The sequence below is a fragment of the Anarhichas minor genome, unplaced genomic scaffold (genome assembly GCF_050575085.1).
Source record: "Anarhichas minor isolate MPS153535 unplaced genomic scaffold, ASM5057508v1 ptg000026l, whole genome shotgun sequence".
Lineage (NCBI taxonomy): Eukaryota > Metazoa > Chordata > Actinopteri > Perciformes > Anarhichadidae > Anarhichas > Anarhichas minor.
In genome coordinates this window covers 11,112,023-11,126,305 of record NW_027466472.1, presented here as the reverse complement: position 1 = coordinate 11,126,305, position 14,283 = coordinate 11,112,023, and the positions used below count along the sequence as shown (strand labels likewise).

The following is a 14,283-nucleotide window of genomic DNA, read 5'->3' as shown; positions in this document are numbered from 1 at the left end:
AATTTGGGTTCTGTGATTTTAGCCGGTAATCATAGAACTGTCTCTAATAATAAAGTAACAAATGTGTAGTGCAAGCATGCAAAACATCTTGAAGAAAAAGGGATTATGCACAATATTCATGGTACAGAAGTATTATCAGCAAAGTATACTTTAAATATCAAAAGTTAAACCACTCAAGAAGAATGGCAAATTTTCTGAGCGTTATTAACAATTTTCCTGATGAATTAACACGTAGGCAGCGTTTAATGTTGTAATTGGTTGAGCTTTACTACTGTGTAGTGTGTAAAACATGCAGTATTTGCCTCTAGAAAGCAGCACACAGCAGCATTTTATTAATACTAAAGTAATGTACTAGTCCCTCAAGATGTTACAGAAGTAAGGTGCTTTCTATCACTGCAAATTGTCGACTTCATACTAAAAGTATGTCTATGGAGGATGGCAGAGATTAAGAGAACAATGACAACTTGCTATTTAAATTTAATAAACACCAAATAGTATATACTCCTTTTTTAGTTTTCAGGAAGCTTCTATTTAGAAGAATGTGGAAGATGTATGACTAAGCACGGTGTTTCATGCCGTTTCATCAGCCACAAACAGCATCTTTTACAGTATTTATTAGCCTCACATTTTTTTTTTCATCACTCCCCCTGAAGACGCACGTCACTGCAATGACGCTACAAACTGTCCTCTCGCGAGACGGGAGCACAGTTTCCCAGGCAGCAGTGTGGTGTGTGTGTGCGTGCGCGATAGAGACAAGGAAAGATGGCGACGCAGGAGAGCGAAGCTACCAAAGCCATCGAGAGCAACGGCGAGGTAAAAAAAAAAATGAATGACACTCTCATTATGTCACTTATTCTTCACGTCCACGCGAAGTGGGCCGTTTTTATCCGTTGGAACGTTCGGTGTGGGGACCGTTAACATTCAAACGTGTTACCGACCGTTGCACGAGCCTCAGTGACGTTGTCAGTTGCCGGTTGGTTTTTAAAACGACCCCCTCCTGCCGTTAGCAGTGCGCTGAGAAACCCGGACTGTTAGCGACGTGAGAGAGGTGTTAACGGTTGAAAACTCAACATTACATAAAAGTCACATTAATATCAGTTGACTCAATGTGTGTCGGTGTGAGCCAGCTGACCGCTGCGGTGTGTCAGTTAGCTATCACAAGGCCTGAGCAACGCAGCTCGGCGTGACTAACCAGGCCAGTCTCGATCAGCTCGACCACATTATTATTTACTGTCAAACCGAGTCTTCCATTATTACAGTCTTTACAGGGAAACGTTGAGGCTCGACGTACATTTTGTTTACGCCTCACGGGAAACCCCGGCAGCTGATCTTGATAAAAATGTCAAATAAGATGAATCGGATGTAGATGGACAACGTCAAAATTGGCTTACTCTGGAATGTGCTCTCTTAAATTGTTAAAATAGTAGCTAGTTGTTAAAGTAACTGGGACAATATCCAGTTAACTACCAATTACTTCCGGAGTGACAAATGTCACCATTGGTCAAAGTGAATCATCTCTCTCATGGTCTCCGCTTAAGTCTGTCTTTAGCCAAACAAACACAAAATTACTAGTGATAATAAATATATATATATATATATATATATATATATATATATATATATATATTTAAAAAAAAAAAAAAAAGAAGCTGTATCAAATGTCTTATCTTTACTCGTAAGACCAAGACAGACCAGTATTTTTTGTCTTTAGGAACCTTTTTATTGTTTTGTAACCCTAGCTCACACCTCATGTCATTATCATTGTATTGATTAAGCAATGACAAATCTCTGAGAACCTCAGAAATGCCCAGAAGGTTGTTAAACAACATTGGCTGTCTTTTTGAAGGTTTTTCCACATCCTTCTCTTACAACCATGTATTTTCCAGGGTTACATGTTGCTAAAACAATTTGGGGGATTTTGTACACATCACTATGGATTTATCTTCCAGAATAACCGAAGCTCTGTGATTTATTACGTTTAGATGAGTTATGTTGCTCTTTAGGCCAACTGCTGGAGAGTTGATCAGTTAAGTGGCTAATAGTGATAATAATTTAATATTTCTGATGGTTACAGGTGTAACTGTATTGGTCCCAGCACAACACACATGATGAAGTCAGCATTTTCATGTCTAAAATATCATCCTTTTTCCTTGTACAAAATGTCCTTTTTTTTTTTTAAAGTGGTCTTTAATGTAATTAAATAAGCACAGATGGAAAGTTTAGTACAGATGGAAAGCCTTTTACTATACCAATTAACACACATTCAACAGACATGCCTTTTATATCCCTATTTATTGGCCTATGTTGAATATTGGCTTACTTCCCTCTGTAGGAGATACTGTCACGTGTGATACATATCACCGGAGCAATCGCCACTTCTGTGAATGACTGATTTATCTTTTCCTGTTTCCTGTTAGACACACACTATCCAGTGTGAAGCATTTACTATGCACCCTGAATAGGTGGTTAATTGTTAATCCTTGGTCATTGTGTGTAAATTGTACATTATTATCTCGAGCTGGAACAGCTAACCTTGTTTCTCTTGTAGAGCATATATCAATGATCCATCTGTGTCACGGTTATTACGTTGATCCCTCCAGGAGACAGAGATCCTTGTCTCAGATAATAGAATTGCTTCTACTGCAGGACATGGCATCGAGGATGAAAAGATCTATTCTAAGCCACTTCATGGCCTTGAAATCCGGTTTGTGATGGTGCTGGGCCAGTGGCTTGTCACAAACCTAAACATTTCCGATGTTCATTTAGTAATTTCTTGGCCCTCTTGGCACCTTTAATAAGCTGCTGAGCAGAAAACGTTTTTTTTACCCTCAAGTGTTGTTTGTTTCGCGAGGCCAGCCTCTGGTCTCCGTTGTGTTGGTGACAATGGGGGAGATTAGATGTTTAGATGGTGAATGAGTCTCATGACTTGGCATACGCTTGTGTATTGTGTCACTTGAATAGACTGTGGCCTTGCTGGAGGCATTGGTGGTGGTGGGGGGGTCTACGTGGACACGCTGAAGCAAACTAATGAAAGATTTTACTGATATTTAATATGCTAATATATATGCTAATACTTACATGATACAAAGGTTCTGTTAGGTCAGGAGATCATAGTGGTTAGCAATCCTTAGAAATAAAATATCTCAGCTTTAGGGCCTTTAATATGTCGTCTTTATACATCCTCCTGTAATTTGTCATTACTTTAGCATTGCATCAAAAATGTATTTTCATCAGTGAATTTGTTCAGTTCAGTTGAATGTTATAAAAATGTCAGAAGATGGTTTAAAAAATGTCTCTGTTTTCCAGAACCTGATGTTTTTTATTCAAATAGCTTATTTTGTCTTACCAGAACAGTCCAAACCCATAAGCACTCAATTTACAGTTGTGTTATCAGAGACAACAGCAAATCTTCATGTTTGAGAAGTAAGAGAAGGTTTGGTGAGATACTGTTTTATCTCGCCAATTAATTGTCAAATCTGCCACTTGTGGATGAATTGTATTTTTGTCACCTTATCTACATCCTAAATCCTTAAAAAATGTACTTTATTATTTTTGACCATAGGTTGAGGTTAAATCAGTCCCCTATAGATTACACTATATCATACCACCACGTTGGGCTTTGTGTCGTCTTTGGCTGCACTGACCGTGTTTCTGTCTGGTTGCAGGTGAGCAGTAATGGGACCGCTGCAACAACGGATGGCCAGGCTGTGCAGACAGCTGAAAATGCAGTGGATCCTCAGCCGCAGCAGCAACCAGCACCTAATGCATGGCAGGTCATTAAAGGAGTCCTCTTCAGGTTAGTTCTTCTTCTTGTCTTTTTAATTTGGCTGGCTTGTCCTCCCTTTGTAAGTGGAGAGCACTCATTGTTTGCGGTCCGATTAGCAACCTGTGATTCGAGACTGGTGTTGGAGTTGAGAGACGACATGTACGACAGGGTTGTTTCACAAGTAGCTAGTTTACAGGTACATTTTTAACCATTAAAAATCATTGTCAGATGACACTGGCTGGGTTCCCATCATGCCTTTTGGCCAAAGTGCTCTCCACACAGACTGTTTACCTGCATTTATCCAACGTCTGCTCGAGCGTCATGAGTCACGACTACTCTGACCTACAAATGGAAATCGGAACGCTTTCAATGCAAAAATCTTGACCCCCCCCCCCCCCGTTGCCTACAAATCCTACATGTGAATGCAGAATCTGTTTATAGAGATTTACAAATAACATAATTTCTTTTTTGCAAATTACAGCATAGACAAACAAGACAAATGTTTAATTAATGGAGTCTGTTTTGGTACAGTTACAAGGTTAAGTTTGTTCCTGCTGCCATTGGTGGGTTGACAAAGGTCAGGTCTCTAAAGAGCACACTAATTATGGTTTACTTAATGTTCAGTGATTTGTGTAATGGACCGTTCAAAAAGTGTTCATTTCTGACTGGTGGATGAACAAAAGAAATCCTGCACCGTCAATCACTTGTACTCACTTTCTTAATAACTATGTAGTAAGTTTGGATGCCCTCTGAAACCCGGTTCTAAGCGGGAACCGGTTCTAAATTAGTAAGAACGGGGGTATGGATAAAGTTCGACGTCACTTGTGCTATTGGTATTTGAGAAATTAGGGTGTGAGATTTCCATAATGGAAAATAAGGTTATTGAGCAATTAATGTCAGCGTTGCAAACTTCTCTCTCGGTGCCCATCTCTGCAGGACGGGCGGAGTTGTGCTCCTACACACACTCGCACACTGACAAGTGTGTATTAATTTAACTCATGTAGATGTTGATGAAGCTTGTTTGTCACAAATGCAATGAAACCCAATCTCTTGTAAAAATCCAACACTTTGGCAATACACCTGTTCAACAAGCAAAGAAAAGCGATAATACAAGACTGTCTCATCCAATTTTCATCCACCATTCTTTCTAAACTCTACTCGGTATTGTGATGTCAGGAATATTATTTATTTTATTGGCACTTTTAGATTTCTTTATAGAATCAGAACCGTTTATTGCCAAGGAAGTTTGCACCTACAAGGAATTTGTCGTGGCGGGTGGTGCGTAACATTTAACAATAAACAAGAGTGAGATATTGAGTTAATGTAGGCTGATGACTTTGCTGTTGTAAACATTACTGTTGATGCTCTATAAACAGCATTTTGTTATATCTGATGTATGAATAAATCATAATCCAGTTCTGAATTTGTTTTTTGAGAAATACTATTTAAAAAAGCAATTATTTAGTAAGGAAACAGAAGGTAGTAGTATCGGGGACGGGGGGGACGGGGGAATCCTCATGATACCCATCCCTAGTAATGAGTATTACCTGACTGTGGTGGATGTCAGTTGTCTAGTGTATGTAGATTGCAGTAACTTTCAGGGCGTTTTAACATTTTTCTAATCAGTTAATGTTGATATATCTTCCAAATGTACAGAACCACAGGGTTATTTTCCTCTAAAAATGCTCAAGCAAATCACAGCATGTGTGGAGGTGGTACCAGTTTAGTACTTGTATGGCATCCATCCATCCATCCATTTTCCTCCGCTTATCCGGGGTCGGGTCGCGGTGGCAACAGGCCAAGCAGGCTGACCCAGACCTCCCTCTCACCGGCAACATGTTCCAGCTCATTCTGGGGGATCCCGAGGCGTTCCCAGGCCAGCTGGGAGATGTAATCCCTCCAGCGTGTTCTGGGTCTTCCCCGGGGTCTCTTCCCAGTTGGACGTGCCTGGAAAACCTCCAGTGGGAGGCGTCCAGGAGGCATCCTAATTAGATGCCCGAACCACCTCAGCTGACTCCTTTCGACGCGAAGGAGTAGCGGCTCGACTCCAAGCTCCCTCCTGATGACCGAGCTCCTTACCCTATCTCTAAGGCTGAGCCCGGCCACCCTACGGAGGAAGCTCATTTCGGCCGCTTGTAGCCGCGACCTTGTCCTTTCGGTCACCAAGACGGTCCGGTGCAGCGCCTGCTTTACTGCTGCAGCCGCACCGATCCGTCTGTCGATCTCCCGCTCCATCTTACCCTCACTCGTGAACAAGACCCCGAGATACTTAAACTCCTTCGCTTGAGGTAGGCACTCCGTCCCCACCTGGAGGGAGCAATCCACCGGTTTCCGGCAGAGAACCATGGCCTCAGATTTGGAGGTGCTAACTCTCATCCCCGCCGCTTCACACTCGGCTGCAAACCGCCCCAATGAATGCTGGAGGTCACGATCCGAGGAGGCATCCAGATCAAATAAAGCCCTTTGGTTGATTTTCCTGCCTTAGGCAAGCAGTTACTTTGACAGCCAACCAGTGAACAAACATGTCAATTTATTTGATCAAAAAGATTATATTGCATTATTTTGCTGTTGTAAGTTTGTCTGGCAGTGATTTAGCTTTTAAAATCTTTCATTAAGTAGATCAAGTGTTAGGTAGATCAAAGGTAACGATATCATGTGTAACAAAGAATCAATCTTTATCAATTGTATTATATCAGAGAGAAAATGCATAATTTTAATGTATTTTTAACCCATACCAGCCGAAGAGGGAAGTATGCATTGAACAAAGCCACAAGCACACAAAGGGTGGTTGAGAGTTCTTCAGATCTCAAGCTAAAAGGTCAAAACAAATGACTTTGTTTCAGGGTTTTTTACCTAGTATTTCTCCATTAACATACAAATGTGAGTATTAATCTAACTCGTCACCTACTGCTCTCCTACGTTTCTTTTTTCTCTTAACTTTGACTTTCATCCCTTATTTACCAGCTCTTCTGACTCTGTTTTCACTTGTTTCTCCAGAATCTTCATAATCTGGGCGATCAGCAGCTGGTTCCGTCGTGGGCCTTCAACTCCAGACCCCAGCACTCCAGCCGGGGCCCCCAGAGTACCCAGCAGGAACCTGTTCCCCAAGGACACCCTCATGGTATTGCACTCGTCCCCTCTGTCCATTGCCTTTATGTACACGGCCAGTTGTTTTTAATTGAAGTGAAGCTGTTGTGATCTCTTGAAGTATTTAGAAAGCAAAACGGTGCTATAGCTTCCTTTCAGGCTTTTACTCTCTCATGACTCTTTTAATGTCATAAACACCTTTCTTACCGTGCTGCAGGACCTGTACGTGTATTTGTCCCAAGACGAGGTGTTCACCGACTTCAACAACACAGAAGCCCTGTTCTGGTTCCACAGGGACTTGGTCTACGGCGACTGGACCGTCGGGGAGGAAGGGGACGGCTGTTACGAGCACCATAAGGAGATAGACGTCCCAGAGGTGAGGATGACGGGGAGAGTGATACAATCTGAAGAGAGAGGCGACAGACAATAGATGGATTGTGAGAGGGAACCGGTATTAGTTCAGGGTATGAGGTTGACGTTGGTGAGGAACAGGAAAGACGAGTTACTATGAACTCGACATACTTGTAATGTGTATTTGTCTGAAACTCTAATACTTGTTCCTGTTTGTGTACTTGCAGAATCTGCTGAAGAACGGTTCTCTTTACATGCACGTCTACTTCACTAAAAGTGGATTCCACCCCGACCCAAAACGCAAGGGGCAGTACCGCAGACTGGCAACAGTTCATTCAACACGCAGTAAGCACATATGGAGAACGCACAAAGTGTAAACTTTAAACAAAAATTGTAATAATAGAACAATATATTTAATCATTTCTAAGCGTTAACCTTTACTCGTTTATCTCTTTCAGTGCTGAATAAATTCAAGCGAAGAAAGTTTATGAAGACCAAGAATCTGCTAACGGGCGAGACAGAAGCAGATCCCGAAGTGATCAAGGTATTTTAGTTTTACTGAATACTTTCACGTAATACTTTGTACACCGTAGAGCTAGACCGATATATTGACCAGGCTAATATATCACTGATATTAGCTTATTGCAGATATATCACTATCTGTGTGTGTGGGCTGGTCAAGTAACAAGAAATATCAGTCAAGAAATGTCAAACTAGATTTAAGGTATTTTAGAAGTGGTGTCACCGCTACATAGTTTGTTCAGCAGTGAGCATCTTCGTCACAATAACAAAACCAAAGATTGTTTATTACTGTTGTTTGTAGTATTTTTATTACCAGTATTTTAATCCAGTGTCTGTTAGTCCATAATACGTGTTTGTCCTCATCTTATGACATACATTTTACAGAAACGCATATTGTAGCTTATCCTGAGAAAGGCTGTGAACAAAGACTATAAATACATTTAGTTAAAATCGTCAGTAATAAGGTAAATCAACAAGTTGGAGTTGACTTTGTATTGGTCTTATCTTCAATAGAAGATCTGCTCTTCGTAGATGATGATGCAGCTCCTCTCTGACATGTCGAATCAAATGTGTTTCTTCACAGCGAGCAGAGAGCCACGGTCCAGTGGAGATCATCTCTCATTGGCACCCCAACCTCACCATCAACATGGTGGACGACCACACTGCCTGGGTTAAGGGCTCTGTTCCCCCTCCTCTGGACCAACGTAAGCTCCTCCCACTCCGCCCTTTGCCACGTCTCGCCTACAGCCGCTGTTTAAAGAGTTCTTTTTCTGTCAAACCATCTTTGACTATTCTACTCTTCTACCACTAGATGTTAAGTTTGATGCGGTGAGTGGCGACTACTATCCCATTGTGTACTTCAATGACTACTGGAACCTTCAGAAGGACTACTTTCCCATCAACGACACCCTGACAACACTCCCACTGCGCCTCGGTTACTGCCCACTGTCCTTGTGGCGCTGGCAGCTGTACGCTGCCCAAAATGCACGTTCACCGTGGAACTTCCTACCAGACGACACCTACGAGCAGTCCGATGAGGACCAAGACTCTGTCAAGGTAAGAGGTCAAAGGTCACAGGTCACAGAGACGGAAGGCTGAATAAAGGGAATTTCACTATATGAGATGAGATGGAACATGTTTTTTTTTGGTTCTTAGACACAGGTTTAGTTGAAAATACAATTGCTTTCATTTTTTCATACTAGCTGTATTTATAGTGCTTTTCTATTATATTTTATTTGTTTTCTAGCTGTGAGGCGGCAGCTAAATGTAACTTGTATACTTTCTGATCAAACATAAAGATTCAGACTATGTTACACCTGTGATTTAAGATTAAACTCTCTGTTATAGGTGGCTCTTCTGGAAACCAACCCGTACCTGCTGGGAATCACCATTGTTGTGTCCATTGTGCACAGCATTTTTGAGTTTCTCGCCTTCAAGAATGGTGAGGTCACAGCAGCCCGTCTTTAGTGAGGACTTGTCACCAACGACACATAGACTGCACTGTATTCGTCTACCACTCAGCTTCAACTCACCACCATCTCCTCCTCAGATATCCAGTTCTGGAACAGCAGACAGTCTCTGGAAGGCCTCTCCGTGCGCTCCATCACATTCGGAGTCTTTCAGTCTCTGGTGGTGCTGTTGTACATCCTGGACAACGAAACCAACTTCGTGGTGCAGGTCAGCGTCTTCATCGGCCTCCTTATTGACCTGTGGAAAATCACCAAGGTCATGGACGTCAAGGTAAGTCGGAGGATTGTTTTTTTTAATGCACAATATTGTTTGTATAACATTGTTTATTTCAATTTAAATTATGGAACAAAAACAACCTTTGAGCCAGTGGCTCCTGTCCTTCGTCTTTAACAAATATTACAAATGTCACTGAGTTCATCTTCAACCAGAAAATTGATGGTTAACCGGTGAATGTTTCAGGATGATGTTTGAATGAGAACTAGCAGACTCCTCTACTCGACTGACTTCAGAAATAGACCTTGATTTTCAAACTTTCCCTTTTGTTAATTAAAATGCTAACCTATCGTACCTCCTGTATTTCTACTGTACATTGTCCTATTATTATTGCCATGTACCTTTGTATATACCTATAAACTATGTTTGTCTTTCTCTAGTTGGACAGAGAGAACAAAATTGCAGGAGTGTTGCCAAGATTGGTCTTCAAAGACAAGTCAACATATGTGCAGTCTTCAACCAAAATCTACGACGACGTAAGTAAAACTCAACTACACAACTGAACATCGCAAGAGTGACAAAAACAGCAAATAAGTAATATTGTATACAAGTAAATGTCATATTTTTTCTGATAAAACATTTTCCTATCTTGACCTGTGAGCAGATGGCTTTCAAGTACCTGTCGTGGCTGCTCTACCCTCTGTTTGGCTGCTATGCCGTCTACAGTCTGTTGTACGTAGAGCACAAAGGCTGGTACTCATGGGTACTCAGCATGCTCTATGGCTTCTTGTTAACCTTTGGTGAGTACGTCTGAAGCATTTACATACTTCACTCCACTAATTATCATTTTTGTCTTGTCCTTTCTGTTTTAGAGGAATATTTATATTGATTTCCAGGAGTTGAACGTTTTATTTTTTTTTTTTACATGGTTTAATCGCACATAAACGGGTCTTAATGTACTGTAACGGTAATACAAAAAACATTATATCTTAGCTGAAAAAGGAGAAAATTAACTCATTACAAATGACCTTGATTTATTTATGCGTGTGCCATGTACCTGGCCATGAATTAGCTAATGTATATGAAATGATGCAGGGAACACTCTTGTATACAGTATGTTCTTGCCTATAAATCAAAATCTCCAATCTCTGTGTAGGCCTTCCAAACAGAAAAAGATCATAAAAATACAGTAAATACAGAAGTTTATAAGAATCTCTATCCCTGGAACTGTTGTATATTTTCTTAATGTATTATTGAATTTACTTTATTGATTTTTTTCCTGTTTATGTAAATCTATTTTCAAAGGCCAGAGATTTAGCTGATTATTCTAATGGTCTCTCTTAATTACCCCGCCTCTAAGTGGACGTACATGCAGCTAATGTTTTCACACTTGCATCATGGTTACATATCCAATTCCCAGCGGCCTCTGCTAATGTGCTGTGTATTAATAGACTTTACTTAGTCCCGGTGCTTGTTGTCTAATCCTTCCTATATCTGCTTTTTTATTTTTATTTTTTAGGTTTCATTACAATGACACCGCAGCTATTCATCAACTACAAAATGAAGTCTGTGGCCCACCTCCCATGGAGGATGCTCACCTACAAGGCTCTCAACACCTTTATCGACGACCTGTTTGCCTTCGTCATCAAGATGCCCATGATGTACAGGATAGGGTGCCTCAGAGACGGTACGTCTTCCCTTATCTACATGTTTCACTTCTTATGTATTTACTTAGATCAGGGGAAGTTAAATAATCATTTAACATCATCAGCCTTTGATGCCCGTCACACCACCTCCACCTAGTGTCAACTCACTACATCGCACTGATTTTCATGATTCCCTTTGCTGATAATTTGCTGATAATATGCTGGTGGGTCAGTGAGGAAATGTAGGTTATGTCATTATCTCCATCAGCTCAGCTCCTAAAGGTTTGATTTGGCATTAAAGACTTTATTTAACCACTATAATTAATACGGTTTGTCCTTGATGGCAAATGTTTATTAAGGGAATAATGCATTTTAATTATACCTGATTCTCACTGGACTAACCCGTCTCCGTTCCTGCAGACGTGGTGTTCTTCGTCTACCTTTACCAGCGCTGGATCTACCGGGTTGATCCCAACAGGTTCAACGAGTTTGGCACCAGCGGAGTGGAACGCGTCCCTGACGGCACGGAAGCGGCAGACGCCGCTCCTGGCGCAGACGCTGCTCCTGCCACACCCGCCGCCATCACAGACAAACCAGAGGAGGAGAAGAAGAACGATTAAGCGAGACCACGCCCTCATCTGCCTCCCTGGCCCTCACTTCTGGGGCGAAGAGGACTTGTGGAGATTAGGCAGGGAGGGGAGTCGTCGTTAAGCTGTCATGGACGCCACTACAAAAAAAAAAAAAAAGTGCAGTTCAACTGTTCCCTGTGATCTCTGTGTGGATCCACAGAGAAGCGTATTCAGTGTAGACTTGGTAAATTCTTCTTTCTGTTCCCGGCCCTCTCGTTTTGCAGTTCAAGTGAAGTAAAACAAAACGTGATGTACTGTATCTGTATGATTTTTCAGAGGGTAACGATGTCTTGGAGTAGAGGTTGGGAGGGGAACTGGTTGCAGTTATACTACCTTTTTTTTTTATACAGAGTTAAAAAAAAAAAGAGGCTAAGTGTAGCTTTTTATTTAGTTTTTTCTTTGTGTAGATTCCTTGTGAATTTTTCTTTTCATTCCATGTGAGCATTGTGTTTCGGATTGCCTGGAACCTGGTGAGTAGTGCTGGAGGAAACTGGAAAGAGAGAGAGAGAGAGAGAGGTGGTGACTGGAGAAAAGATGGCCGACTCAACAGGACACTACCCACAAGACAGTGACTACTACCCTCAATTTAAAACAAATGGTTAATGTTCTCAACTTGAACATAAAAAAATAACAGCCTTGTTGGTATTAATATAAATATATTAATATTGTCAATGACTTAATTTTTTTTTTTCAGTCACTGAAGCATCTTTTTTTGTACGTCCTCAAACTGCACAGAATCTCAGCTTGTCATGTTAATAATACTGTTGTCAAATCCGTGTAGCGTTAGCTAATTTGCAAGTCTAATTTTAATTTTATCCCTTCAACCAGATGTCTGATTTTCAAATTGTTTCACGTCGACGCTTGAAAACAGATCGCCTCGACAGACACGGTGGAGACAGTCGGGTGTGCTGGAGGAACTCCAGTGTCTCTTGTTTTAATTTTGAGTGCTGTAAATCCTGAAACGAATCGGTTTCCATATTCGTACATATTAAATTTTGATTCACTCATGTTTATAGTAAAACCTAAGTGTGATTTAAAATGTCTTTCCAAAGTTTCTTTTCAATTTTATCACTTTGTTGTTTTTAAATAACTTTCTAGGTTCAAGAACATTTTTTTTGCATGACACTTCAACATTTTACAAATAGATGTTACAGCTAGTTTGTTTGCTTAAAAGGCACATACAGTGGGGGGAAAAAAGTATTTAGTCAGCCACCAATTGTGCAAGTTCTCCCACTTAAAAAGATGAGAGATGCCTGTAATTTTCATCATAGGTACACTTCAACTATAAGAGACAGAATGGGGGGAAAGAATCCAGGAAATCACATTGTAGGATTTTTAATGAATTAATTGGTAAATTCCTCGGTAAAATAAGTATTTGGTCACCTACAAACAAGCAAGATTTCTGGCTCTCCGACCTGTAACTTCTTCTTTAAGAGGCTCCTCTGTCCTCCACTCCTTACCTGTATTAATGGCACCTGTTTGAACTCGTTATCAGTATAAAAGACACCTGTCCACAACCTCAGTCACACTCCAAACTCCACTATGGCCAAGACCAAAGAGCTGTCAAAGGACACCAGAAACAAAATTGTAGACCTGCACCAGGCTGGGAAGACTGAATCTGCAATAGGTAAGCAGCTTGGTGTGAAGAAATCAACTGTGGGAGCAATTATTAGAAAATGGAAGACATACAAGACCACTGATAGTCTCCCTCGATCTGGGGCTCCACGCAAGATCTCACCCCGTGGGGTCAAAATGATCACAAGAACGGTGAACAAAAATCCCAGAACCACACGGGGGAACCTAGTGAATGACCTGCAGAGAGCTGGGACCAAAGTAACAAAGGCTACCATCAGTAACACACTACGCCGCCAGGGACTCAAATCCTGCAGTGCCAGACGTGTCCCCCTGCTAAAGCCAGTACATGTCCAGGCCCGTCTGAAGTTTGCTAGAGAGCATTTGGATGATCCAGAAGAGGATTGGGAGAATGTCATATGGTCAAATGAAACCAAAATAGAACTTTTTGGTAAAAACTCAACTCGTCGTGTTTGGAGGAGAAAGAATGCCGAGTTGCATCCAAAGAACACCATACCTACTGTGAAGCATGGGGGTGGAAACATCATGCTTTGGGGCTGTTTTTCTGCAAGGGGACCAGGACGACTGATCCATGTAAAGGAAAGAATGAATGGGGCCATGTATCGTGAGATTTTGAGTGGAAACCTCCTTCCATCAGCAAGGGCATTGAAGATGAAACGTGGCTGGGTCTTTCAGCATGACAATGATCCCAAACACACCGCCCGGGCAACGAAGGAGTGGCTTCGTAAGAAGCATTTCAAGGTCCTGGAGTGGCCTAGCCAGTCTCCAGATCTCAACCCCATAGAAAATCTGTGGAGGGAGTTGAAAGTCCGTGTTGCCCAGCGACAGCCCCAAAACATCACTGCTCTAGAGGAGATCTGCATGGAGGAATGGGCCAAAATACCAGCAACAGTGTGTGAAAAGCTTGTGAAGACTTACGGAAAACGTTTGACCTCTGTCATTGCCAACAAAGGGCATATAACAAAGTATTGAGATGAACTTTTGTTATTGACCAAATACTTATTTT

At 41.4% G+C, this 14,283-nt stretch overlaps 1 protein-coding gene across 1 annotated transcript; it reads left to right on the top strand.

Moving 5' to 3' along the window:
- Positions 1-657: 657 nt before the first annotated feature.
- On the top strand, positions 658-12,723 carry clptm1 (CLPTM1 regulator of GABA type A receptor forward trafficking). Its single transcript, XM_076099858.1, has 14 exons — positions 658-813; positions 3,666-3,796; positions 6,764-6,887; positions 7,071-7,229; positions 7,432-7,549; positions 7,663-7,748; positions 8,310-8,430; positions 8,538-8,782; positions 9,074-9,167; positions 9,276-9,466; positions 9,850-9,945; positions 10,074-10,209; positions 10,929-11,096; positions 11,476-12,723. The coding sequence occupies exons 1-14, from the start codon at positions 763-765 to the stop codon at positions 11,673-11,675; spliced, it is 1,920 nt and encodes a 639-aa protein (XP_075955973.1). The 5' UTR covers positions 658-762; the 3' UTR covers positions 11,676-12,723.
- Positions 12,724-14,283: the final 1,560 nt, after the last annotated feature.